This window comes from Vidua macroura, chromosome 21, assembly GCF_024509145.1.
Source record: "Vidua macroura isolate BioBank_ID:100142 chromosome 21, ASM2450914v1, whole genome shotgun sequence".
Taxonomy (NCBI): Eukaryota; Metazoa; Chordata; class Aves; order Passeriformes; family Viduidae; genus Vidua; species Vidua macroura.
This window is the reverse complement of record NC_071591.1, coordinates 8,747,125-8,774,344: the sequence shown is the minus strand read 5'-3', so window position 1 is coordinate 8,774,344 and position 27,220 is coordinate 8,747,125. Positions and strand designations below refer to the sequence as shown.

Below are 27,220 nucleotides of genomic sequence, written 5' to 3'. Positions count from 1 at the left end.
TTCCATCGCCGGGGATGGAGGAGGCGGACCGGCAACCCCCCCCGCCTCTCCCGGCAGCGATGAGTCACTGTCCTGGCTCTGAGGCTTCATCAGAGCGATATTATTTGACAATAATTGTAATTTATGTTCCGAAAGTGCCGGGGGAGCTGCGTTCAGGGCTTTCAATGGCCGCTGGGATGTGATGGGCGAGGGTTGGGCGGGATGGGGGTGTTCGCGGGACACTCGGCTCTCTGGGAGCCGCTGGCAAAGGTTGTCCAGGATGATTGTAAAGCCCTCTGAGCACCAGTGGCTCTGTGCTGGGGGTGACACCAGCGGCGGGGAGGAGATGCCACAGGCCAGGAGGGACCAAAGCGTCCCGGGTGCCCTTGCTCATCCAGGGGCTGCCGCAGTTCCAGAGATTAGAAACCACGAAAGAAACAAAACCCAACCCCACCAGCGCCTTCCTGCCGGGGTTTAAGTGGGTTTTGGGCACCGAAAAGGCTCAGGAGGGGGCGTAGAGAGGCCCGAACCGGCCTCGGCCGGGGGCTCCCCTCACAAACCACGGGGCGGGGCCTGAAGCGACGGGGGCGTGGCGAAGCACCGAGGGGCGGAGCTAACATAACGGGGCGTGTCAGTGGGCGTGACCGAGTGGCGGGGGTGGGACTATGGGCGGGGCTTACACTGCGCGCCTGCTATTATCCCTATGAGGGGCGTGGCCGAGGGCGTGGCCGGCGCGGTGTGGGCGTGCCCCGCGTGACGCAGTGACGCTGCCGCGGCCCGGGCGGACGGAGCGGCCGCCATGGCGAGCCAGTCGCAGGGCATCCAGCAGCTGCTGCAGGCCGAGAAACGCGCCGCGGAGAAGGTGGCCGAGGCCCGCAAGAGTGAGTACGGCACGGCCCGGCTCCGCCAGGCCCCGCCGCGGGGGGGTGTGGTGGCGGCAGAACCTGGCTCGGCCCGGTCTGGCCCGGCCCGGCGCGGCCGCCTCGGGCCTTGCGGCCCGGCGCTGAGGGCGGTGGGGCAGCGGGGGTGCCCCAGCCCTGCCCCGGGGTGCTCGGGGCTCGGTGGGGCCCCCAGGAGAGCAGCGCTGGAGGCTCCCCACGAAGGCTCAGTGCGGTGCGAGGGGTCGGAGCCGAACCGGGATCCTCCTGGCAGAGCCCAGCTCAGGAGCCGCGGGCTCGGGGCTCTCTGTGGGACACGGTCACCACAACCTGGCCTTTTCTTGGGGCACGGCTGTGCCTCTCTCTGTCCTTCCTGCCTTCAGCTGGTGCAAACAGCGAGTTTCCATATCGGTAATTATAGAGCTATTCCTAATGGATCCAAGGTAGCTTCTCCTGTTGTGCAAGAGAAATTCTGGTTGCAAGGACCCCCTAGTTTGCAAATCTTTTCTGCTCCAAACAAATACATATGTATATCAGTATTAATATACCTGCCCTGGTTTGCAGTTCAACCCCCCGACAATGTTGCAAGAGGCAGATTTCTGTAGTTCACTCCAGCGATGATAATCTTGGAGGGGAGAATGTGGTGGGAAGTCCAGGAGGGGAAGTTGAGGCAGTGGCCAGGACTGCTCTTGGTTTCACAGCTGGTCTGGCAAAACTGAGATTTAATGCTCTTTCTCTTGGGCTTTTTTTGGGATCTCACAGAAGCTGCACACTCACGTGGGTTGGGGCAGTCCTAAACATGGGTACAGACTTGGAGAATTTATTGGGAGGAGCCCTGCAGAGAGGAACTTGGGGGTTCTGGTGGATGAGGGGCTGGACATGAGCCTGCAGTGCATTTACAGCTTTTAGGGCCAAACACATCCTGGGCTGAGCCCAGCGTGGGCAGCAGGGCAGGGGGGATTGTGCCCCTGTGCCCTGTGCTCAGGTGAGAGCCCACCTGCAGAGCTGCCCCAGCCCTGGCCCAGCACAGGCAGGAGCTGGAGCTGCTGCAGAGATCCAGAGGAGTCCATGGAGCTGCTCCCAGGGCTGGAGCCAGGCTGGAGGTGTTCACCTGGAGAGGAGAGGGCTCCAGGGAGAGCTCAGAGCCCCTTCCGGGGCTTTAAAGATGCTTTGGAAAAGGAGGGAGAGGGACTTTTTATATGGAAGGTGCCAGAGGGCAGAGCTGGATGGGATATTGGGCAGGAATTGTTCCCTGGGAGAGTGGGCAGGCCCTGGCACAGGGTGCCCAGAGCAGCTGGGGCTGCCCCTGGATCCCTGGCAGTGCCCAAGGCCAGGCTGGAGCAGCCTGGGGCAGTGGGAGGTGTCCCTGCCCACGGGATGGGATGAACTATAAGGTTCCTTCAACCCAAAGCAGTCTGGGACTATTCTGTGAACAAGCCAGGCCTGGATGTTGCCTGCTGTGTCCACGTGCTCTCCACTGCTCCGTGGTGGAAGCTCCTGGCTCAGTGACCTTGGCCAGGGTTTGCTGGGCCCTCCTGAGATCAGCACACTCGGGGAGGGGGCTTGGCTGGTGCCTCCTGCAGAGGGAGCAAACACTGTGCTGGTGGCTGTGCGTGAGGAAAACATGCTCTCAGTGCTTTCTCCTCTTTCTTTGCCTTGGTTTGCCCCGTGGGAGCAGGGAAGAACCGGAGGCTGAAGCAGGCCAAGGAGGAGGCCCAGGCAGAGATCGAGCAGTACCGCCTGCAGCGGGAGAAGGAGTTCAAGGCCAAGGAGGCAGCGGTTGGTTTTCTCCATCACTCACTTATTCCCAGCCCTTTGCCTTGCCCTGGGGCTGCCTTGCCCTGGCAGCACCCTCGGGGTGGAGTGAGTTGCAGCAGGAGCACTTCCCCAAGTGCCTTCCTGTGAGGCACAGCCACGTGTCCCACAGAAACCCGTGGAAGTGGCTCAGGACATGGTGTGTTGCATCTCAGCTGGCAGGAAAAGAGCTTAATGAGCTCCTGGGTGCCCTGAGGGGTGACAGCCTCCCAAAAGCTGCTGTGTGTAGCAGTGTCCAAAAGAGACTGAGCTCATTGCTTCTGTCACAGGCTCGTTTCCTATGGTGCTGGCATGGCAGAGACCACTTGCTGTGTCCTTGGTCACCAGGAGGGAAGGCTGAGATTTTTATAAAGATTCTCCAAGGGTAGGAGGAGTGGGATGATGGGAATTGTGCTTAAAGTGACTCCTGGGTGTTACTTTTCTTGCACTCTCTAGTGCAGTTGTGCCCAGGGGTTCCAGCTGTCTGTACAGCAGGACCTGTATTTTGGGCACTCCTTACAAACTCATGCTCTAAACTGGTGGATAATGGATAAATTGCAGGGAGTTGGAACAAGATGATCTTTAAGGTCCCTTCCAACCCAAACCATTTGATGATTCTATAAAAGAGGCTAAAAGGCAGGGGCTAAGGATGAAATATGTGGAGAAGTTTAAGGTGAAATCTGAGCAAAAAATGCAGCAGTACTTTTTTTAATATGAACGCTAACATTAATCTTCCCTCAACAAAGATTAATGTCTGAGATGATCCAGAATAACAAAATACAGAGCTTGGCATGGTGATCCCTCTTTCCTTTGCTGTTTGCAGGCCCTTGGCTCCCATGGCAGCTGCACCACTGAGGTGGAGAAGGAGACTCAGGAAAAGATGAGTGTAATCCAGCAGAACTTCCAGAAGAACCGGGAGGTGGTGATGTCCCAGCTGCTGTCCCTGGTGTGTGACATCAAACCCGAGATCCACGTGAATTATCGCATCAATGGCTAGTGCTGGGAGGAGGGAGCAGTGTCCTGGCAGTGCTGGGACTCAAGTCTGAGCTTCAGGTGGAATGTACAGCTCTTAGCCATACCTTACCTGTCCTCCTTGTACATGTGTTAAATTATTTCAGTGAGCTCTTGGAGTTCTCTTAGTTTCTCTTTTGACACGGATTCAGAGCTTATTCAAACATGAAGTGGCCATGTCTCAGATCTGTGCTAAGTTATTAAATAGATCTTGCAGCTGGCACAGGAATGCTCCCTTTCCATGGTGATAGTGTGAAATAGACAAGGGAGAGAGCTGCTGGCCTGTGTCAGTGATTGTTAAACCTGTGTACCTGTATTCTTGTTGACCAAACTGCATTCCTCAGTGTGTTGTTAAACCTCTGCACAGGGTTTAAACCCTGTAAGAAGAATTCCTCTGGCTGTGCAAGTCCTGGCTGATCATTTTCAGGTGCTTGAGTTTCTCTGTATCGAATCCTCTGTATATTCTGCTGTTAGCTTGAGGTACAAGTCTGGCACTATGACACCTGAAAGTAAAAACACTTCACTCCAAAGCCTCTGCTCAGTCTGGTTCTTCCTGCTGACTTGTTCTGGGAATGCTGGCAGGTCTCACTGGGCACCTTGGAAGTCTGGACTCTGCAGAGTGACCATCAGGTATTGATACAAGCAAGTTTAAGAGAGACAGCTGATATCTGAAGGTCACAGCAGGTAAGTTAAAACCCATTATAGAGCTCCTCCTCTTGGCTCCAGTCTGATGCTTTACCTGCCAGATCATTCTGAAAACCTTCAGGAACAAATGTTCTTGTGACCATTAGGGGAAATAAAATGGTGCCAGTTCATTGGAATAGTTTGATAGCCAGGTGCTGCACAGTAATTACCCTTCCTTGGGTCCAGTGCTGGTCACTGCGTGTTTGTACCAAGGTCATCCTGAATCCTGCAGCATCCTGTGCCTGGGAGCAGAGGGAAAGAAGAGGGAAAGTGTCTGCTTCACTTTCCAGCTCTTCAATCAAAGATACACAGAAATACATCAAGTGGTTTCATGTTTTAGTGGCTTCTTTCTCTTACCAGCAGAATATTAAATGTAGCTTTGCTTTTTTGTGGAGTTCAAATTCCAAGCTTTTTGTGGAAAAGGAACCTCAGCATATCCCTGATCTGGCCCAGGAGTTGTGCAGTTTGGGATCTTTGCAGGGAGCCTCATGGATGCTGTTCTGTTCCTCAGACAGAACATCTTGATTTCCACAGCTCCTCAGTGCGGCATTGCAAAGCCTCTTGGACCTCTGGAATTGTGATAGGGAAAAAAAGCAGGATGGATATGGATGTGAGTCCTGCAGGCAGGAGCAGACAGCTCTGGGGTCTCCTCTTGTCATATTTTATGGTAGTGCACTGTACTCCTGGAAAGATCTCTTCAGGAATTCAAGCTATTAAACGGGTTGTAAAATTGAAACAAAAGCTTCTTGCAAAGTCAAATGTGCCAGGCTGGGGGAGAAGCCAGGTGGGTACAAGCAGAACAGGATCAAAGCAGTTTTAATCCGTGTGCTGTAATGTGGAGGGGTGTTATGGCCTCATAAAAGGTTGCAGCCATGGTAATTTCACTCTGTCCTTTGGAGATGAGACATTTCTCCCTGTTGAGAGCAGGTGCTCAGGCTCCAGCAGGACGCTCCTCAAAGCCCTCCTTGCTCCAGGCTGTAATTAGCAATTTCATTCCTTCTCTTATCAGTGACAGACTGAGATTGTCCAGAAAAAATGAAATGTGTGCTCCACTTTCTCATATTGGTTCATAAGCTTCCCTTGGTTAATGAGGACTTTTATCCTTCTTTAGAATGGAAGCAGGGGAAAAAATCTTCCATGATTATTTCTCCTTGGCAAATGTGCTGTGAAGAAGCTCCCTTTAGAACATGCAGAAGTGTTAATGTCTTGCTAGAATAATAATTTTCTGTAATGCTTCCATGAAATTTAACTGTTGAGAATAACTCCAACTTTGCACTGAAGGAAGTATTTCCAATTACTGCTCTCCAGGAAGGCTGGCTTGGTTTGTGCAGTGCAGAGATTTTATTTGTGGTTGGGATTCTTTCATCTTGCCCCGTGATGCTCTGGGAAAGGGAGTGTGCCTAAGCCAGGCTGTGCCAGGGAAATGACAGTCCTGACACGGGTATGGAGTGGGGCGTGCTGCTTCTTGCCCCTGAAATCTGATTTTTGGGGCATTTTGCAGGAAGTTTGAGGAGTAGGAGTGAAGCCCACAGCAGCTGTTAGAACAAATCTGTATCTGAATTCTTCCTGCTGCTCCTCTACCCAGAGAAGCCGTGGCTGCTGCATCCCTGCAAGTGTCCAAGGCAGGGTTGGATGGGGCTTGGAGCAGCCTGGGATAGTGAGAGGTGTCCCTGCAGGCAGAGAGAAGGGAGGATGATCTCTGGAGGTTCCTTCCAACCCAAACACTTTGGGGTCTGTGACAATCCCTCAGGACCGAGCCACAGCCTGCTCATGTACCACAGAAAGAGCAGAAGCTGCTTTAGGCCCACACACCACTGTGAGATTCCCTTGATTTGGGCTTCCATCCCTGGAAATACCTCCTGGCACTGTGCTCCTGGGGGCACTTTGGGCACTACAGTGTGAGAGAGTGTCCAAAGGAGGGGCACAGGGATGGGGAAGGGTCTGGAGGGGCCCGTGAGGAGCAGCTGAGGGCACTGGGATTGTTCAGCTGGAGCAGGCTGAGGGCAGAGCTCCCCGGGGGCTGCAGCTCCTCCCGAGGGGCAGCTCCCATCTCTGCTCTGGGACAGGGACAGGAGCCAGGGAACGGCTGGGGCTGGGCCAGGGCAGCTCAGGCTGGAGAGCAGGAAAGGTTCTTCCCCCAGAGGGTGCTGGCACTGCCCAGGCTCCCCAGGGAATGGGCACGGCCCCGAGGCTGCCAGAGCTGCAGGAGCGTTTGGCCAGCGCTGCCAGGGATGCCCAGGGTGGGGTTGGTGGGGGGTCTGGGCAGGGACAGGGGCTGGGCTGGGCAATCCTTGGGGTCCCTCCAGCTCAGGATATTCTGTGATCTTGTGATCCTATGAAATAAAGAAAGGAAATCACCTCTGACCCTGGATCTGGAGTCCAGAGAGCTCTCATTAGGGGGACAGCAATTCTGGCTGGCAGTGCTTTAGCAGGAGCTCCCCTGGCAGCTGGATTTGGGCACTTTCAGAAGCAGGGAGAGGACCCTACATTCCCCTGCTGCTGGACACCCAGGAGCCCTTTCCCCTCCCTGCCTTGAGCTGCCAGGCTGGCTGTGCTGGATGGCAACATCAGGGAATTCAGGGTATTCCAGGGGGCAAGTCCACATTTGGCAACCTTAAATTCCTCATTTTTCTGCTTTTCTGAGGTCACTGCACACTTCCTGATGATCTTTATTAAATCTGGAGTTGTTTTAATGGCAGATACAGCCCAGTGAGCTGCAGCAGTCCCTCTATCCCTTTCCTGCCATCCCAGCTCTGGGATCCTGTTGTTTTCTCCCACCCTGGAGCCCAGCTGACACCAGAGAAGGCAGAATTTGGTAACCCAAAATGCAGCAGTTCCTGGCCTGTGGGACGGCTCCTGGGAGGTGTGAGCAGCAGGATGGGATATCCCCGGTGCTGTCCTGCTGTTGTGGGGTGGGACCACCCTGCAGTGTCCCCTGGAGGTGACAGATGACTGTGTAAACATAATGCAGCTCCTCTCCCTTCTCTCTGCCCGCATTAAACCTGCTCTGTTTTCCCTCTTTGCCTCTGTTTTCCTCACCTGGAATCTCTTTCCCCTTTATCTCTCTTCACTAGTTCTTGCATTAATGCATAATGGGGGAGACAAGGCAAGAACCTGCTGATCCCAGCTGAGGTCTTGGCTTTAAAGTCTTAAAGAAAATACTATTGAGAACCCTCTAGATCAATGTTCTGCTGAAAAAGTTTTCCCAAACTAATCCAAGAAAGGAGCACAGTGTAATGTTTCTTTGAGGTTGAAAGGAGAAAGTGCTAATTTCATGCAGAAAAGATTGTATCTTGGACTACCATAGGAATAGAAAATAAATTGGTATTAAATTACATTCGTCTGCCTCAAAATAATCTAATAAAGCATCTTCTGGATCAATAGCTGAATCCTTATCCCAGGCACATAGCGAGCTTTGCCTCTTTTAATTTGAGATTCAAGAAAAGAGGTTTTTGCATTACCATACTAAAAAGAATAATACTTTAAGTCTTCATAGGAAAAAGGCAGAAGTAGGACAAAAAAAGATAAGAACCACACTCAGTGCCTTAAGCAAGTGTCATTCTTCATTTGAAACTTGTAATTTATGGGTAGTGTGAAATAAATTTTTATATTTAATGACTGTCAATCTGTCAGCTTTGCTGACAAAAAAATCCAACAATGCAAAGTGAAAGGACTTTGTGTGCAGGAAGGGAGGAGAAGGGCAAGACAAGGCTTTCAACAACTTTGTTCTCCTAATTAAGGCTCACTAGGGAAAAAAAATAGGAAAGAGATGGCACAGTTCTCCCCTGAAAATGCAGTTTCATCAAAAGGAAATGAGATGTGCCAGTGCTGGCTGCAGTGTGCACAGTCCAAACAAGGCTGACGTGGGGAGAAACTGCAACCACATGCAGACTGTGGTCAAAAAAGCTGGAATAACGGGTGTGGATTCCAAATACTGCAAAGCAGCCAAATTTATCAAAGCATGGAGTAAATAGTGAGAGAACATGGTCAGAAAAGGCAAAACCAGACTAAATGTGTGTGTCTGGTTATTTAAAGCATTGAGGCTTCAAATAGGTGCTGAAGAGTGACCTCAGAAATGACATTAAAGCTGTGATGAAGGGTGAGGTTATTCCTGAGGCTGGGAGGGGTGGGTGGGCACTGTCAGCCTGGGACAGTGTTCAAATTTCTATCTTGAAAAAGCAGATTTTTTCATTCCCCTGCAATCAGTTTCCCTGTAATATATTCATTAATGCAGCAGGTGGAACAGGGAGTACAATATAAGTCCAGGGCACCAAGCTGGGAAGAGATACAAACAGTACAGAGCACTGAATCACAGTTCCAAATGATCTTGATAAGTGGGAGAAATGATCTGAAACCAATAGGCTGAGCCTCCCTGCAGGGAGGAGTAACTGAGAAAGGTGAAACCAAATGCATCAACTCTGAGCAATCCATGAGCAGCTGCACAGCACTGCAGGAATTTGGGAAAATGGGGTGGGGGGACTCCGCCAGAGGCAGCAGATGTTGTGGTACAAGGGAGGGTAAGGCCAGGCTGGATAGGCTTGGAGCAGCCTGGGCTGGTGGAATCAGATGGGATTTAAGGTCCTTCCAACCCAAACCATCCTGGCATTCCAGCCTCTGGTGAGCCCAACACTCCTGTCAAATGAGCAGGAGTTTTCTGCTGGTGGTGCTGATGCCAAGACCTTTTGTGTCTTGCCAAACACGAGGGGCACAGGGGCTGTGCTGCAGCTCATGATCCACACTGCTTTCAAGTTATTGTCCCACAGGGATTTGCCTGGAGCGTTTTGCTGTGGAGAGCTGGCAGTGCTCTTGGCTTCTCATGCTCCCTGTCAGCATCTCTGTGTGGGTGAGGAGCAAACAAAGCCAAAACTTTTGATGAGGAGCGTTTGCAAAAGAGCTCAAAGCTTCCCATGGCCCTGTCTTGGGTGGGGATTGGAGCTGGGCCTTGAGCTGGTGACAGATTTATGGGATTTTCCCCCATACCTGGATGGTGTTGCCAGTTTCCAGTGTAACAAGATCCCATGAGGGTGAGTGGCTTTGGAGTTGTTCCTGTTGCCTGTGCAGCCACGTGATGGGATGAACTCACAGCTGTGGAGCAGGCAGGGCTGCAGAACCCATCCCTCCTGGAGAGCGTCCTTTGCTCCAGGAAGTGCACACAGACACTGCAAGAGCTGATTTTTCCTTTTCTTTCAACCATCCACCCCTGGATTTGCTTTGTTCCAACCCTCCATGGATCCTGCAGCTTTTGGGCAGCTCTGATGCCATGATTCTCAGGCTAAGGAGTTTTGTTTTCATGGTGTCTCAGTATTGTCAGGCAAACACCTCCAGTATGTGCAGCGCTCTGGAGGATCCATCTGTCTGTGCCTGAGCCTCCTGCTTTTCTTCTGGAGCTGCTGGAGGAGAAACATGCTCCACATCAGCACAGCCTGGTTTGGGGAGGGCTACAACTCCTGCCCTGCCTGTCATCCCTGTTCCTGTGTGCTCTCCATGACCCTTTGATGAATAGTGACCTCTTGTCAGCCTTGAGATCTGCGTTCGCCTCTTCTGATGTCTCCAGCCCTGTCTTGGGTGTTTGGCTTTGACTGAAACACTCACAGGAACTGATGTGGTGCAACCGTGGGATTTGTAGTTCCTGAATCCTGCCTGGCTGATCCAAGAGGAGGAGGAGGAAGGGGAGAGCCTCCTGTCTGTGCCACTTTTCAGCTCTTTGCATTCCTCAGGCTCCAGCTCCAGCTCTGGACCCCCACGGTGCTGAAGGTGAGGAGGAGAATCTCCCGCTGTGGCTGTACCTTTGGCGTGGGAACACTTTTGAGGAACTACAGAGGGTTAAACCCACATTTCTGAATGCAGCCCAGGGGGGAGTCACATGCACCAGGGAGATTTTGCAAGTCGGTGCGTGCAGCTCGGGGTGAGGAGGGAGAGGCAGGGGCACAGGTCTGGGAAATCCCTGCTCCCAGGAGGCACAGGGGACAGAGGGACCTCATCCTGCACAGGCTGGCACCTTCCTGCTTGGGGTGGCACAGTGTGGCACCTGTGCAGTGCAGAGTGGGCCAGTGGCACCTAAAGGACAGGCAGCAGGAGGAGGAAGAGGAGGAGGCTGAGCTGCATTCCCAGCACCAGGAGCGAGCTGGAGCAGGTAAGGCTCTGCTGGCTGCTCTGGGAGCAAGGCAGAAGGACCTGCTGGGTGTTTCTCTGCTGTTTAGTGAGGGCTTGAAGGTGTCCAAAAAAAAGGGAAGTCAATTCACCAGAGGGATGTTGGCATTGCACAAAGAAAAAATGTAGAGAACATGGAGCCTGGGAGTGCGGGAGAGGAGAGGCTGCTCCTCAAGGTGCCTCAGGAGGGATCAGAGGGAGGTTTGGGGGGACCCAACTCCCCAGATGGGCAATTCTGCAGGGAAAGGCAGCAGAGCCAAACTGTGCTGCACTGAGAGGTAAAAGCAAAGCTGCTTTGACTGAGGAGCTGCCAGCATTTGGGGAAGGCTGTTTCCCTCCTGGGCATGGCTGAGCTGCTGCACCTTCACTGTCACCTCCTGGGGACTGTCCTCCAGAGGCCCCAAATTCTCATCCTCTGAGCCAGAGAGCCTTGATTCATCTCCAAATGGATGTGCCAGCAGCAGCAACAGGGTGGTTGGTTTTAATCAGGTTTTTTCTCAGTTTCTTTAGTTTCCTCTGTTTTTTCACTCTTTGCTTCTGTCTTCTCTGGGCTTTTCTGTCTTGATTTTACATTTCCTTCTGTTGGATGGCAAAAGAGGAAAAGGAGTGAGAAAACCCAGTCTGAATGCACCTTTTGGTGCTGGGATGTGCCTGTGACACGTGGTGCCCATGATCCTCATGGCAGAGCTGTGCCCAGGGGAGCTCCTCCTCACCTGTGCAGGTGAAGAGCGAGTGCTGTGCCCATCCTGTGTGCACACACTCACTGCTTTGATCCTTTACGTGGGAGTGTTCAGCCTTTTTGGGTTTTTTCCCTGTGGTCAGAAAAATTTTTCATGTTGTTTCTCTTGCCTCTGTTTCCTTTCTGACATTCTTCAACCAGAGACTGTCCTGGCTTTGGGCAAAGGGGTAAATACAGCCACAACCATCAGAAAAAAAAAAAAAAAAAACAGGAAAAAAATCAGATACAAAACAATCCCCTTTGGAAAGAGAGTGGGTGAAATCTGTGAGGGATTCTTCTACCAGGAGACAGCAACAGGCTCCTGGTTTGAGCAGAGGTTAAAAAATAAGTCGTGGTTTTGGAGAGCTGGAGTGGAAGGTAATTGAAAAGTAAACTCCGGAGTCTTCCAAGCATTTAACAGCCACCCACAGGTGCTGGCAGGAGGTTAGAGAGCTGTGTCAGCAGGGAAAAAATCACCTGGAAAACCTTGGGCACTGTGCCTGCTGGGAGAACTTCCCTGAGGAGAGGGGAGGGGAAAGGAAAAGAGAGGTGAAAGGAAAGTAGAGGAGAGGGAAAAGGAAAACAGAGGAAAGGAGAAAGGAAAAGAGAGGTGAAAGAAAAGTAGAGGAGAGGGAAAAGGAAAACAGAGGAAAGGAGAAAGGAAAAGAGAGGTGAAAGGAAAATAGAGGAGAGGGAAAAGGAAAACAGAGGAAAGGAGAAAGGAAAAGAGAGGGGAAAGGAAAGTAGAGGAGAGGAAGAAGGAAAACTGAGGAGAGGAGGAACGAAAAGAGAAGAGAGGGGAAGGGAAAGCAGAAGTGAGAGACAAGGAAAAGAGAGGAGAGGGAAAAGGAAAAGAAAGGAGAAGGGAGAGGAGAGCAGAGGAGAGGGGACAGGAAAGCAGAGGAGAAAGGAAGGGAAAGCAGAGACCCTCAAAGGCTTCACTGCTGCTGGGTGGGAGCTCCTGCTTGACTCTGCCTTCAGCAGATGCATTTTTCTGCCTCATCTTCACTCCCATCCTGTGGTGAGGATCTGTCCCAGTGTCAGTTCCAGGGAGGGGCATTTCCACCAGCTCCAGGTTCTTCTGAAGGTGATGGCAAAGTGGCTTGGCAAGGAGAAACCCTGGCTGTTCCTTGGTAATTGCTTACAAAATGTGAATGCTGATGGATGTCAGGATAATTTAAGGAATATTTAAAGATAACTTTTCCACCTCTCAACAAAAACCAAACACACAAAGTGAGTCTGTGTGTACTGAGCTCACACTGGCCAACACCAGGTGCTGACATCCCCAAGGAGCACAGTCACTGCTGTTATCCTTAATTTGCTGTCTCTGCGAGATTTGGGATGTTCTTTTTCTCTTTTCAGGGCTAAAAATTGCCTCGTGGCTCATGAGAAGCAGGATCCCCAGGAAGGCAGCAGTGGGAGTGAGGGTTTCACAGTCTGCTCCCCACTCAGCTGCTGTGGGGCTGGTTGGTGCTTCCCAGCAGGGAGAGAAAGAAATGCTGAATTAGAGAGAGAAATGCTGAATTTCTGACCAGAAAACAAAGAATCCTTCAAGGAGACACACCTTCAGCATGGCCCAGAAAAGCCAAACTGGTGGAACTGAGAAAAATGGGTCCTCTCTCCTGTACAGCAAGAGTGATTTAAAGGAAGGAGCCCTGCAGTGGGTGACAGGTAAGGGAGCAGCTCATTGCTAACAGGAGAGGCAAATCTGAGCTCAGTCTCCTTAAAATAACCACTGACAGATTTTACCAAAGATGCTCTTTAACAGCATCTCACTTGTGAAAGTACCAAAACCCTGTGGATGTTTCAGCAGCTTGGGAAGGGGATGGAGATGCTTTGGGGTTTTGTTTTAGGAACACCTGATATGCAGGAATGAACGAATCATACTATTGAAAAGCAGCCCCCTGCAAGGCCAATCTTTGGGAAACTTGACCTGTGCTGGGGGCAGCAGGGCAGGGGGGATTGTGCCCCTGTGCCCTGTGCTCAGGTGAGAGCCCACCTGCAGAGCTGCCCCAGCCCTGGCCCAGCACAGGGAGGAGCTGGAGCTGCTGCAGAGATCCAGAGGAGGCACCAGGGGATCAGAGGGATGGAGCAGCTCTGCTGGGAGGGAAGGCTGGCACAGCTGGCATTGTTCACCTGGAGAGGAGAAGCTTTGGGGTGAGCTCAGTGTGGCCTTGCAGAGCCTGAAGGGGCTGACAGGAAAGATGGAGGGACAGGACACAGGGAATGGCTCCCACTGCCAGAGGGCAGGGATGGATGGGATATTGGGAAGAAATTCCTCCCTGGGAGAGTGGGCAGGCCCTGGCACAGGGTGCCCAGAGCAGCTGTGGCTGCCCCTGGATCCCTGGCAGTGCCCAATGCCAGGCTGGATGGGGCTTGGAGCACTCTGGCAGAGCCATGGATGGCTGGTCACTCACACCCCCCCACACCCTCCAGCACGGCCCCCTTTTTGCTCTAAATGTCCCCAGGAACAGCCCAGGGACACCTGGCTGACCCTGGAGCTGCAAAGGGGAAGGAAATTTGGGTGGAACCTTTTCAGTGAAGCAGGATCTCAGCTGAAGCAGCCACTTCCTTAGGCCCAAACTCTTCCTCTCTCTGTAGCACAGCTTGTGTAAGCTCTAGGTGGATGCCAGATGGGCTGCCTGGAGATCACAGCTCTCCCGTGCTGCTCCTCAAATCTAGGACAGGCTGTCCTCACACGTTTTAGGCTCCTGACTTGAGTCTCTAGGATGCATCTCTGATCCTGCCCCGAGCTGACACGGGAAGAGCCTTGAGCAGAGCCACGCTGCAGCCACGCTGCTGCAGGACCTGGGGGTGCTCCAGGGCAGCCCTGCCACATTCCCAAGCAATGGGATTGCTGGAAAGCACTTGAATTCATTGCTCAAGCTGGTTTTTATGGTGGGTGCGCAACGGGAGGGTCTCCAAGAGGGAAGTGAGCCTCGGCACCACGGAGCAGCCTGAGCCCTTTGTTTGTGGTGGTGAAACAGCAGCCAGAGGCCTACAGACTCGAGCTGGCAGAAGCCATGAGAAAGCCAAAACCTGTTTTTCTACAGCTCCAGGGGCTTCCAGATTGCCATGGCCGTGGTGAGGGCACCGCGCGCTGCCCAGCCTGCGGGGTTCTTGTGCCCAGGGAGGGAGCGGGGTTGGGCTGGGCAGCACATCCTGGTTCTAACACGTTCCTGGTCGGTTCTCTTGGCAATTCCAGCTCAGAAAACGACTTGTTTTCCCTGAGAAAGAGCTCTAAGACTGTGGAAAACAAGTTGTTTGAGTTGGGATTTGGGTTGTAGGCCTTTGGCCTGCTGTTTCATCACCACACCTCCAGGCAGGGGTTGCTGAGGCAGGACATGGTTGTGCTGCAGATCAGAGCATCCTGTTATCTCCTCTTATCTCTGGCTGCTCACTCCTGGCATGTTTTGGGGGTTTCCTCCCTTTCTGCAGCCTGTTTCCTTCCAGGGGGTCTCAGGCTGCTTGCAGAGCTCCTTAGCAATGGCCGAGGAGGGGATTCTGGATCTGTTTAAATCACACCAGGGTGGTTTGTGTTCTCAGCCTCCCCTTTGCCAGGTGCTGCTGGGCTGTGGGATAAAACTGACAGAACAAGAGGACACAGTCTCAAGCTATGTCAGGGAAGGTACAGGTTGGATATTAGGAAAAAAAATTCACTGAAAGAATAATAAAGTATTGGAATTGTCTTCCCAGGGAGGTGGTGGAATCACCATCTCTGGATGTGTTTAAAAAAGACTGGACGTGGCACTTGGTGCTGTAGCCTAGCTGAGGTGTTGGGGCACAGGTTGGACTTGATGATCTTAGAGGTCTCTTCCAACCTCGTCATTCTGTGATTCTGTGAAACCCCCCCAGTGCTGTGCTCATGGCTCTTTTGGGCTCTTGCAGAACCCCCCCAAGGCCGGGTGCTGCTGGTGCTCAGCATGGACAACACGTGCCCCACCTCCTCCTTCAACATGGACCTTTGTGCTGACAAACTGCAGTCCCTCGGCGTCCAGGTGAGCTCCCCTGGGAGTTAATTCCAGCTGCATTTGCATAATTTGCATTTACACCCACGTCCCAGATGGCTTTGGGGTTTTTTTTGTTTGTTTTTTTTTTTTGTTTGAGAGTTGCTTGTTTCAGTCCCACTTCAGTCTATTCCCTGTGGGCTGGAAGTCAACTGGGATGAACTTGGCTTAAACCTCAGTGAAGAAACTCTTTGAAGAGAGTTTGGAGTGAATTTTGCTTAAAATTCACTCTGATAGGGCAGAGCATCCCTGGGACATCTGCCTTGTCTTGTCCTTCATCACAAAAAGGCGTTTTCTTCCCTTGTGATTTTCCCTGCCCTTCCCAGGCAGGTTTTACTCACTGCAGCTGAGGCAGGAACACAAGTTTTGGGTCTGTGGCAGCTCTGTGGGTGGGATTGGAGATGCTCCCTGTGGGAGGCAGCTCTGGGACACAGATTTGGGTTGCAGTACCCCACGAGGAGTGGTAGTGAAATGTGAGAAAAGAATTTGTAAAAAATTTACACATAAAATTTATACACACTATATAAACCTTAAACTTTAAAAATATTCTACAAATTCATTTCTCACAGTGAAACAGTAGGTCAAAGGCCTACAAACCAAATCCTCACTTGAGCTGACAGAAGCCATGAGAAAGCTGACAGCTCTTTGTGAGAACAGAGTCCTGCAGCAGTGAAAAACAACTTGTTTTCCCTGAGAAAGAGCTCTAGGATTGTGGAAAACAACCTGCTTTCCCTGAGAAAGAACTCTAGGGCTGTGATAAACCTTAGCCACCTGTATAAACTGTTTTTACACCGTTAGAAAAATGAAACCTATCTCTCACAACGAACTTTCCCTGCATGTACACACCGAGGGTTTGAGTGACCAATTAATACAGGGTAACAATTTGTTACTGACCAACTGGGGATAGACAGGGGATGTTCTTAAAAGGGGATGCATGAAATAAACTGGGATGGATCCTTTCTTTTTGCACCATAAAATGTGTCCTACATGGTTGGGAAAGATGAAAGTTTGACAAGGAACTCTCACAGATGTGTGTGCTTGGCAGAAAGATCTCTGAATGTAGAACCTGAGAGCGGAATAGAGAAGGAAGCAAGTTTTGATATAGAAGAATAAGAGATGTCTAAATTGAGAATTGCTGAGCCAGTCTTACTGAACAACTAAAAAAGCAAAGGTTAAGTCGAGCTGGAAGGAGGTTTTGTGATTAGAGCAAAGGATATGTTGGCCACAAAACAAAAAAGTGTTTTTTCCAAATAGAAAAAGGTCTTAGAAAAAGCAGAAGATACCAGAGGAAACAAACATCTCGATGCAGCAAGTAGAAAAAGGGTGTAAGAATTTCCCACTGCAAGAAAACTGAAAAACAACTTTAAGCTTAAAGTGTAACATAACTAACTCGTGTGGTTGGACAGCAATGACTGTCTAATGACTAGTAATGACCATAATATGGTCATGGTAGCACTTGTGATAGGCTGTAGGGAAGAGTGAAGGTACTGACTGCTTCTTAGGTATTAGGATGTTCAGCAAAGAAAAATATATAATGCAATGTGACCAGAACTAAAGGGGCTTCAGCTTTGCCTTGAGCTGGAGCTGGCAGCTGTAGGGGTGGCTCTGTCACCCACGGCCCATGGCTGCTGTAAAATACCATAAACAGCATTTTGTGTACAATAAACAGCATTTTGTGTACAATAAACAGCATTTTGTATCCTATAAACAGCATTTTGAAGAGCCACCTGGAGTCCCACATCTCCCATCTCAGGCTCTTACACTACATCCTTCCTTATCGAGCGCCACAGCGACAGTGTGGTTTGCCCAGCCTGGTTGTGCTGGGAACTGGAGCCCAAACTGGAGGGTGGCTCTGGTTTTGTGTTTGTTCCCGGGCAGGTGCCGATGGATCTGTGGAGAAGGCTGATCCAGGAGGGCGTCCTGAGGCCCGAAGTGAGGCGGTACCTGTTCTACAGCTCCAGGGGCTTCCAGATTGCCATGGCCGTGGTGAGGGCACCGCGCGCTGCCCAGCCTGGCACCCGGGTTCTTGTGCCCAGGGAGGGAGCGGGGTTGGGCTGGGCAGCACATCCTGGTTCTAACACGTTCCTGGTGGGTTCTCTTGGCAATTCCAGCTCACAGGATTCCTGCAGATGGAGGGCAGGGCCCTCTCTCCACCCTGCTGCTGACAGTCCCACCAAAGCAGGCTGTCCATGGGTTACCAGCACATGCTGAGGTGACAGCACCTACAACAGGCTTGGGTTAGAACTTGATCTTAAAGATCTGAAGGCATTCTGGTCCTAATGCTAATTTAGACCAACAAATCAGTCAACTTTTGGTCTTGTTTGTCTTCTTCTGGTGAAAGAAACTCCTCCAGAGACCCAACCATGAGCATCTGCTGTGAGACTGGTGCTTTGCAGCCTCAAAAATGCAAAGGGTGTGATCAAATCCAAATCTTTGTTTTAATTTTTTTTTTTTTTTGGGGGGGGGGGGATAGCCATTATACAAATCTTCTCCTTTCACTGATAGTGTAGGAATTGGTGCTCAGTGTTTTGAGGGGTTTGGTGCCTGTTTAGTGCACCTGAGTTTTGTCATTATGAGAAGATGCCGTGCCTTACATGTCACACCTGCTCCTAGGTAACGTCCTGCCCAAATCCGTGCTCTGTGAGGTGAAGGAATCCAGTTTTCCCTGACTTTAACACAGCCCTTTAGCCCTGTGTCAGTGCACACTGCTTGAGCATTACTGTAATGGAGTGGTCTCTGCACCACCTTGAAATAGAAACTTTCTAAATCCAGGGACTCTGAGAATTATTATCAATATGCCTCAGTGAGTGCATTCCTCATCTAAATGGAAGAACTCCATTGAAATCCTTCCTAGGGATGAATCATCATTAATAATTCACTCTTTGTCTTTGGTGAGTGGTGATTTTTTAAAATAAACTAGGGCTCAGTCCTTCCAGTCCTTTCTTTCCTCTGTTTATTATTGGAAAGGAGTTTTGTCCTTTCTCACCCTTTGAAAAATCTCGTGGAACCTAATTTATAAGGGAGAAGGAACTGTTATTTTCTTCTTCCTGTGACTTTTCTCACTTTCATGGGTTTGTGACTCTCACCAGCCTCTTATTTTTCCCCAGGTATTCTACATCTCTCTCTGGACAAACCTTTACTCCACCCTCCAGCTGTGTTCCCTGGGTCACTCCTGGGGGGCTGGCGTGCTGGTGACGCTGGTGGCCCTGGCTCTCACTGTCCTGGTGATCCTGGTCATTGATGGGCACCAGAGGAAGGTGAGAGGAGGCTCCTGGTGTGGGAATGTGGAAAGAGGGGAGCAGGATTCCTCCTGCTGGGGCAATCCCTGGCTGCAGGCAAAGAATACAATGATCCAGGGAGCAGGGAATAATTTTACAGCACTCAGGGAAGGCAAGGGATGTTCTGCAGCCAAGGGAGGGGATGGAATGCTTGGAAGGGAAGTGTTGGAGCTGCTCAGGCTGGCTCAGACCTCCTGCTGCTGGAGATCAGAGGCTCAGAGAATCCCAGGCTGGTTTGGGTTAAAAGGGACCTTGAAGCTCATCCCATCCCACCCCCTGCCATGGCAGGGACACCTCCCACTGTCCCAGGCTGCTCCAGCCCTGTCCAGCCTGGCCTTGGGCACTGCCAGGGATCCAGGGGCAGCCCCAGCTGCTCTGGGCACCCTGTGCCAGGGCCTGCCCACCCTCCCAGGGAACAATTCCTGATTCCCAATATCCCATCCATCCCTGCCCTCTGGCAGTGGGAGCCATTCCCTGTGTCCTGTCCCTCCATCCCTTGTCCCCAGTCCCTCTCCAGCTCTCCTGAAGCTTCTTTGAGCACAGAGAGGCCACAACTGGGTCACCCTGCAGACCAATCCTTGCAGAGTTTGGATTGTGCTCCCACAGCAGCTCTGCTCCTGCCTTGCTCCTGGTGATTCCTCCTTGCATTCCCTGCTGCCTCTGGCATTACTGGCACCATTTATTTGGCTGAAGAATAATATTGGAAAGTCTTGATTCAAAATCCAGAGGGGGATTCAGAGCAAATGATTCTTCCAAGAGGAAACCAGGCAAATGTAGGGGTTCACAGAGGTTCAGGAAAGGAGACTGCTGGGGGATGGAAGGGAGGACACGACACTGGAACTCAATCCCACCGTTTTCCTTTCAGAGCTGCAGTATTTGGGATTATCCAGCTACAGTTTGTAGACTTTTGCTGTGGATTGTATTATTTTTCCTTGCATTCTTTAACAGCTAAATGTGAACACAGATGTGAGGCTGGCAGCTGTCAATGAAATCTTTATCAAACACAGCATAATCCTGGGGATTACAGATGTCCTGGATGGGCCACACAACATCCTACAAGTATCCTTGGTGGGAATAGGTCAGATCCCTCTGGATAAATACCTCCTGCTGGAGGCATTTATCAATTACATCAATTGCATTTATCAATTAATCACAACATCAATTATTATTGATGCTGTGGTCCAGAGGGTGGCATTCCTAGGATCTGCTTTGTCTCCTATGGGATGGTATGAGGAAGTGGGACATTTTTATTTCTCCTGTTAGTGGGGATTGAGATATGCCCAAAGGTGATTGGAAATAATGAGTCTAAAGGATTGAAGTGAGGTTCATTAGGGCAGATAATTATTCCTAAAAATATGTTATAATTATGTGCCACTGATGATTCTGCTTATAGGCAGAGGGAAAGCAAAGTTCCCATGGCAAAAAAACCAAAAAAAACCAAAAAAAACCAAAAAAAAAAAAAAACAACAACCAAAACAACAACCCAAAACCACTAAAAATCAACAGGAAGAAAACCAAACAGTCCACCAAAAACTCTAACATGGAGAAAACCAAAATCCCCATCCTTGGGCTCATTTGCTGCTTTTCAGAGATGATTTTTCTGCACTAGACAGGGATTTAGTGGAATGGAGAGAATTTTAAGGCTCCATGAAGGTGTTAAAGGAAGGTGAGAGAGACACAGAGAGAGGCTTGAAATACAAATAGAGAGGAAGCCAGGGTGAAGCAGGGAAGGGGACAGGAACACTGCAGGAGGGCAAGGTCATTCAGGAGGAGGAGGAAACCCTGAAAAACCTGAATTCCACATTTGTAAACCTGAATTCCATGTTCGTAAATCTGAATTCCATGTTTATTCAGGCCAGCATAGTCCATTAGAGGACTAATCCAGGGAGCCTTCACCTTGACCTACCTGTCCCAAAACTGCCTGAGAGCAGCAAATAACCCAGAGATTTACAATGGCTCTGTCTGCTCCAATGTCAGATCCATTTTAACCCTCTGGATTTTACATTTTCCTGCATCCCCGTGCTGCTGGCAGGTGCAGCAGATGCACAAGGACAGAGCTCTGGCTGCCTCAGAGCTGGCAGGACTCACAACCCCAAAACCTCTTGGAAAACTCTTCTCAACAGTGTCCTCAGAGCAGCACTGAGAATGGGCAATTTGGTAAAAAATAAATGGAGTGAATCCCTAGAAACAAAGGTGAGCCAGCAGGAAGGGGTTTAGGGCAGCTGAGTCACTGTGCCCCACAGTTTATTTCGTGTGGGGTCACTGAGATGAGCGATGGGAAATGACCCTGGGTCATCCCAGGCTGCAGGGGGTGAGGGAAGACTGGCTCTGCTTCCCCATTAGCTTGGAGTTTTGTGTTAGCCCAAACCCTCCAGGCTTCAGCCCTGGGCTGTTATTTGGGTCCTGGCTGCCCTGAGCACCCTGAGGGCATCACCTGCCTCAGCTCTGCTCCCTGTGAGCCCATCCCAACATCCACATGGATGGGAGGGGAGGCATGGAGAGAATCCTTCCTTAACCTGCCCCTTGCAGCTGTGGTTTGTGCACTTCAGCCCCGAGCTCTGCCTCCAGGCCCTGGCAGCCCACATCACTCACCTGCAGGGGACACAGGTAAGGGACACTGGGGACAGCCTGGGGACAGGGGCAGGTCCTGCCCTCAGCCCTGGATTTGCTGGGATGGAGGTGGGCAAGGACAAATGAGTGTTTGAGTGCCCTGCTGGCATTCCCCTGCTGTGCACTGGGAGCTGGGCAGGCTGGGAGGTGAATAAAGTGCACCTGTCCCTGCCCAGTTCAGCAGGAATTTGTCCAGACCCCGTGGAATGTGCGTGTCTGGATAATTAACTGTGCAGCTTTAATGATGGAAAGTCATCAGGAATGAAAGGCAAATTTTGGAAGCATGTGGCACACCTTGAAACAGCTTCCACCTTGAGCTGTCCTCCTGGAATAAGTGGGATAGCCTGGAGGAGCAGGAATTGCTGGATTGAGTTAATTATATACAAATTTTGTCCTCTCGGCCTTCAGAAAGTGTTTTGCTCTGTGTGGGTGTGTAAATATCCACTGAACTGCCTTTGTGGGGTGAGAGGTGAGAGCCCTCTGAAATCTCCAGGCCGCTCATCTCCCTGAAAGCTGCAGCTCAGGGATGGACAGCGGTTCCCTGAGTCACACAGGGGCTGAGAGAACTCTGTTTTTAAAGGCAGGGCTCTCCATGCCAGGCTGTGCCCGTGGTGCTGGGGGCAGTCACTGGCAGCTGAGGGCACCCAGCTCCAAGTGCTGGGCACAGCCCTTGGCATGGGAAATCCCAGGAGTGAAAAATGTGCAAAAAGGGAGAAAACTGTTCACCTTTTAAACTCAAGACAGCACTGCTGCCTGGGGTGGGAAATCCCAGGAATAAAAACAATGAAGGTGTAAATAGTGCCCTGTAAAGGCTCTCCACAGGTCACCACTGGTGCCTGGGGTGGGAAATCCCAGGAATAAATCCACGCAGGAGGAAATGGTGCCCTGTAAATAAAGGCTGTGCTCAGGACACCACTGCTGCCTGCCTTTGGAGAGCCCCAAAATCTCCTTCTCTTCCAGGCAGGCTTGAGGCAGAGGCTGAACAAGCTCTGGGTGGTCATGGATGTGGCAGTTCAGCCTGAGCTGGGGGTGGAGGAGGAGGCTCCATGTGAAGAATCCCCTCTTTTATCCAGTGGGGTGACCCTGAATAAAGATCCTGTGACCCGCAGTGAGCTCCTGCACCTCATCCCTGAGGGCCCACCCCAGGTGAGGAGAAATATCCCCCTGACAGTGGCACCAAATCACCCCCCAAGGCATGTCAGCTCCAAGACTCATCCCAGCCATGGGGGACACCACTTTTTTATCCAGCAGCAGCACCTGAAATCCATACAGACCTTCTCCAGCCCTGGTGCTGCAAGGAACAGGAGGAGGAGGAAACCCTTAAAAACCTGAATTCCATATTTGTAAACCTGCATTCAAAGCTGTCTGGGCAGCTGGTGATAATCCTTGAGGAATTCATGGACTGGGCTTTTCCTTGCTGGTCCCAAGGGTCCTGTTTGGAAGAAAACCTCTCCCCAGGGACCTGATGCCCCTGCCCAGGCTGAGCTGAGCCATGGATGAGTCCAGCCTTTGTCTCCTCCATGGAAAGTGCCTTCAAAGACTTGTGCCACGCTGAGTAACAAATGTGCCCTGATTCCTGCTCAGCACGGAGCTACCAAAGGGATGGTTTTGATTTCTTTTGCAGTTTTCCTGTCACTGTCGCTAAGTGAATTCAGTGCAGGTGACATCCCTGCAGACTGAGGCTCTCTGGCTGTCTACAGGCCAAAACAAGCCCCAGGAGGCAGGGACAGAGCGGGCAGGTCCCCAGGGCCACCCGCAGGCCAGCGGTCACTTGGTGTCACCCCCTGTGGGGACAGCACTGCTGGCCACAAGGGCATCTGGGCCAGTTATCTGTGCCATTGGCTGCTGTCCTGCTCCTGTCAGGGTAGGACAGTCCTTGCAGCAGGGAGAAAATGGGGTTTGGTGAATGCTCTGCTCTGCCCACAGGGATGCCCTGCTCTGACACCTCTCTTGTCCCCGCAGGCCATGGCCCAGCAGCTCCTGGTGATCTTCAGTGCGTGCTACGTCCGGCTGCTGGTCACGGGCCGGCTCCCTCGGGCCAGCCCGGGGGGACACCTGGGCCACAGCAGCGTTCCCTGTCTCTGCCAGTTCATCCAGAGCACCGTGCTGCACACCCACCGCAGCTGGGGCAGGGGCAGGTGACCACAGGGAGCTGGAAAACACCAAAATAGAGCTGTCCCCACACTGCAGCGTGGAGGAGCTGTGGGGCAGAGAAGGGAGCTGTAATTCCTTGTCCTGGATGAACGAGTGGAAATAGGACTCTAATAAAACAAGCAGGAAAGGTGCTCACCTTGGAGAGCTCCTGCCCACCAGCTCGATGAGGAGGAGCTGCCCCAGGGGTCAGAAACAACCCAGGGACAGCCTGGGACTCGTTTGTGTCCAAACCCTCATGCCAGGAACCATCACCCCCTCACACAACCTCATAGCAGCAAAGGCCAGACCATCGCCAGGGTGGCAGCAGGAGGCTGAGCCCCGGAGCACCAGGATTTGGCACTTCCCATGGTGCAGGATGGCTCTGCTCCTTCTCCCGTTGTTTCTGTCTCCAGGAATGGTGACATCAATCTCCTCCTACCTGAGGCCCCTGCACCATTCCCTCAGCAGCGGGCCCCTAACACATGATCCTCTTATCAGCGATCTGCACAAAGGATCCCCTTATCAGTGATCCCCCCACAAAGGATCCCCTTATCAGTGACCCCCTAGCAAAGGATCCCCTTATCAGTGACCCCCCACAAAGGATCCCCTTATCAGTGATCGCCCCTCAATGAATGATCCCCTTATCAGTGATGTCCAACAAAGGATCCCCTTATCAGTGACCTCCAACAAAGGATCCTCTTATCAGTGACCTCCCAACAAAGAATCCCCTTATCAGTGACCCCCCAACAAAGGATCTCCTTATCAATGACCCCTCCAAAAAAGGATCCCCTTATCAGTGACATCCAACAAAGGATTCCCTTATCAGTGAGCTCCCATGATCTCCTTATCAGTGACGTCCAACAAAGGATTCCCTTATCAGTGAGCTCCCATGATCTCCTTATCAGTGACGTCCAACAAAGGATTCCCTTATCAGTGAGCTCCCCATGATCCCCTTATCAGTGAGCCCCCCAACACATGATCCCCTTATCAGTGACCCCCCATGTGATCCCCTTATCCCCCCATGCTGCCATGCAGGATCCCAGGCACGGCAGTGACACCAAAGTCATTCCGGGAGGAAAGCCACCGCACTGCCAACCAGCTGATTCTCATCCACCTTTACTTCTGGCTGAGCTGTCACAGGAGGGGTCAGGCAGAATCCCCCCCACACCGCTGGGGTTTGGGGCTCTGCTGTCATTGCTCTGTGACAGGGCAGGGTTGGGGGCACATCCTGCTGTCATCCCTGCAGCCTCTGCTCTGGGGGTGCTGCACATCACCTGGGGGCTCACTGGCCATGGGGAAAGGGATTCCCACACACCCGAGCCCCAAAACTCCTTATTCCAGCTCAGGAACCGCTTTGGAACCTTTGTGGAAATGGTCTGAATTTGTACCAATATCACCGGGAGCATAATTTGGTTTCACAGTATAAAAATCTCTTTCCCTGCTAGGATGCAATGGCTCCTGCTCTTCCCCTGGTATTCCATGGCCCACGGGTGCCAGGAGCATCTGACACACATTGGGAATCTTCTTTTTTTCCTGCCAACTAGAAATTTCTGGTCATGAGACACTGATCAGGACATTTTCTATCAATGTGCTTCTGTGCCGAGAGCAGATCCAGCAGGGATTTGCTGATATTTTCCAATCCCTGGGATACAGGATTTCCAGCAAAAACCAGTGGGAAGAAATCTCGTGGCTTTCATGGGAGGACCACGAGGGTTTTATCGTCAGGACCTGCACTGGATGGGTTTGATGTTGCTGGGGAGTGAGGCTGGTGCTTCAGGAGGTGCTGGTAGCTCTGGTTTTACATCTGCAAATGACAAGGATGGGAGAAAAGAGAGGGATTTGGGATTAACCAAGGGGAAAGGTTCTGGAAGGGACAGTAAGTTCCTCTGAAAACCTCAGCTATCCTGATTGCACTTAAGCACCCAGGAATTAACTGCAGAAAGGAGCTGAACAGCTTTGCTCAAGAGAGGAGTTTGATTCCTCTCCCTGATACATCCAAGTGCTTGCCCTGATCTTCCTGGAGCCTCTGCAAATTCCTGGCTCCCACTGCAGGATGGCAGCTGCTCCTTCCCTCTGCTTGTCCTTCACACACCCTTAATCAAGGCATCAGTGAAGGGACACGTCTCCTTTCCCCTCCCTGATCAGGATCCAGCTGTTACTTTAGGGGACAGGGGAAATTCTGGACATATTTTAGGTCCCCTGTGCACACAATTCCGCTTCCTCCCCTCCCACACAGCTCACGGGGGCAGCGGGGAGGGAATGGCTCAGCCCTGTGCCTTCCCTGGAGTCTCCAGGGACAGCTCCAAGCTCCTGGCAGAGGCAGGAGGTGACAGGCATGGCCTGACCCTGTGGCAGCTGCCCGGGAATGTGCTCCTGCTCTGGGAATGTTTGCTCAGGAGCCAGCAGGACTGACTCAGCCAAACCAGTGCAACCAGTACGGGTGGGGCAGATCCGTGCCATGCTGAGATTCCTCTGCCTGCTGCTCAAAGCTGAGTTCACTTTGACAGGGAGCTCTGACACCTGAGCAGTGCAGTCAGGTGATTCTGGAGAATTTTCCATGCCTTGGGGAAGGGAGAGGAGCCAGGATGGTCCTTGCTGTACCCACCGTGCCAAACTGGGGCTGTGCTTTATCTGCAAAGCCATTGTGGTTCAGATGTGTGCTTTAAATGGGCCAGGGAGGGAAGACTGGGAAGCAAGGACAGGAATCTCATTGCCAGCTCGGTGTGTGGTGCTGTGTTTTGGTGTTTGGCAGGGTTCTGGGTTACAGTGTCCCAGGGACACATAGCTCTGTGGGAGCAGGTGACATCCTCTTGTCCCCCAAAGCATGTTTGTCCCCTTTTCCAAAGGCTGCTATTTGCTCCTCCCCTCTGCCAGGGGCTAGAATGACATTTAACAACAAAACCCAGGAGAAATAAAGCAGGGGAGAAGAGAAACTTTTGCAGCTTGGTCCTGGGAGCACAGACAGGGAGTGTGGAGGTGCCCTTACCCCTGGCTGAGCCCAGGTGAGCCCTGCCCCTCCCCATCCCAGCAGGTTTGGGATGAGGTGTGTCCATGTCCCTGTCCCCTGTCCCCACACTTACTCTGGTGCTGGCTTTGGGCCATGTGGGTGTCCCTGTCCCCTGTCCCCACTGTTACTCTGGTGCTGGCTTTGGGCCATGTGGGTGTCCCTGTCCCCTGTCCCCACACTTACTCTGGTGCTGGCTTTGGGCCATGTGGGTGTCCCTGTCCCCTGTCCCCACACTTACTCTGGTGCTGGCTTTGGGGCGCTGCCTGCGCCGGGCAGGGCGGTGGCTCCCGGGGCTCCCGGCTGCACAGGCTCCTCATCTTCCTGGCCACATAGCGGCAGGCTGGGGGGACAGGGGACACCTTTAGGGCACTGGGAAACAGCTGCCCCCCACAACCAGCCTCCCCAGCCAGCCCAGAGCGGGGCTGGCGGGACCCCAGCACAGCGAGGGAGGGACTGGATTTACCGGGATAAACGGGACTTTCTGTGCCTGCCGTCCTGGCTCGGTTCCAAACCCCTCCAGCACCAGCCTGGCTCCCCCACACCAGCCAAGGCCGTGAAATACGCAGAGTATTTCCCCTCTAAGCGCTCTCCCCAAACCAGAGGTTTCCTTACCGTTGATTATTACTCAAACCATTTTCCCGTGGGCTCCGCAAACGCGTCCTTCGCAGCCAGCCCGGCTGTGCCTCCGGCTGCTCTCGCAGGCAGCTCTGCAGTGTTGACTCAACAGCTCGGCTCCCTCCTTCCCCCCCCCGCCGCCGCCTGGCTCCCTCCCACGGGTGCTGCTCCCGGAACGCCCGCCCGGTCACACGCGGGGACGGGCTCAGCCTGGCGCTGCCCCCGGGATCCCTGCCCGGGAATTCACAGAATTCACAGAATCCCTGGGCTGGAAGAGACCTTCAAGATCATCGAGTCCAGCCCAGCCCCAACCCCTCAGCTAAACCCTGGCACCCAGTGCCACATCCAGGCTTGTT

At 52.1% G+C, this 27,220-nt stretch overlaps 2 protein-coding genes and 1 long non-coding RNA gene across 7 annotated transcripts; 2 read left to right on the top strand and 1 right to left on the bottom strand.

Moving 5' to 3' along the window:
• The first annotated feature begins 725 nt into the window (after window positions 1-725).
• On the top strand, window positions 726-4,192 carry ATP6V1G1 (ATPase H+ transporting V1 subunit G1). The gene is made up of 3 exons (XM_053996671.1): window positions 726-860; window positions 2,536-2,636; window positions 3,475-4,192. The coding sequence occupies exons 1-3, from the start codon at window positions 779-781 to the stop codon at window positions 3,646-3,648; spliced, it is 357 nt and encodes a 118-aa protein (XP_053852646.1). The 5' UTR covers window positions 726-778; the 3' UTR covers window positions 3,649-4,192.
• An 8,538-nt stretch (window positions 4,193-12,730) lies between these two features.
• TMEM268 (transmembrane protein 268) lies at window positions 12,731-24,037 on the top strand. 5 transcript variants are annotated; one of them, XM_053996689.1, is made up of 8 exons: window positions 12,731-12,885; window positions 15,103-15,212; window positions 17,100-17,207; window positions 18,329-18,478; window positions 19,448-19,558; window positions 21,029-21,106; window positions 22,070-22,255; window positions 23,072-24,037. In XM_053996689.1, the coding sequence occupies exons 1-8, from the start codon at window positions 12,786-12,788 to the stop codon at window positions 23,249-23,251; spliced, it is 1,023 nt and encodes a 340-aa protein (XP_053852664.1). In that variant the 5' UTR covers window positions 12,731-12,785; the 3' UTR covers window positions 23,252-24,037. The 5 variants fall into 5 exon arrangements, with proteins under 5 accessions (XP_053852664.1, XP_053852665.1, XP_053852667.1 ...); XM_053996691.1 differs by lacking the exon at window positions 12,731-12,885 and adding an exon at window positions 13,844-14,112; XM_053996690.1 differs by lacking the exon at window positions 17,100-17,207.
• Window positions 24,038-24,342: 305 nt separating this feature from the next.
• LOC128817825 (uncharacterized) lies at window positions 24,343-26,998 on the bottom strand. The gene is made up of 3 exons (XR_008440312.1): window positions 26,862-26,998; window positions 26,488-26,589; window positions 24,343-25,046 (listed from the first exon to the last, which is right to left on the bottom strand). It is a non-coding gene; the product is annotated as an uncharacterized LOC128817825 (long non-coding RNA).
• Between the last annotated feature and the right edge of the window lie 222 nt (window positions 26,999-27,220).

What these genes read in the sequence shown, in the direction of transcription:
- ATP6V1G1 (XM_053996671.1), top strand. Translation starts at nt 779, where the DNA reads ATGGCGAGCCAGTCGCAGGGCATCCAGCAGCTGCTGCAGGCCGAGAAA. An exon ending in GGTGGCCGAGGCCCGCAAGA is followed by an intron (nt 861 to 2,535) that starts GTGAGTACGGCA and finishes CCGTGGGAGCAG; the next exon opens with GGAAGAACCGGAGGCTGAAG. An exon ending in TCAAGGCCAAGGAGGCAGCG is followed by an intron (nt 2,637 to 3,474) that starts GTTGGTTTTCTC and finishes TGCTGTTTGCAG; the next exon opens with GCCCTTGGCTCCCATGGCAG.
- TMEM268 (XM_053996689.1), top strand. Translation starts at nt 12,786, where the DNA reads ATGGCCCAGAAAAGCCAAACTGGTGGAACTGAGAAAAATGGGTCCTCT. An exon ending in TCCAGATTGCCATGGCCGTG is followed by an intron (nt 17,208 to 18,328) that starts GTGAGGGCACCG and finishes ATTTTTCCCCAG; the next exon opens with GTATTCTACATCTCTCTCTG. An exon ending in TTGATGGGCACCAGAGGAAG is followed by an intron (nt 18,479 to 19,447) that starts GTGAGAGGAGGC and finishes ATTCTTTAACAG; the next exon opens with CTAAATGTGAACACAGATGT.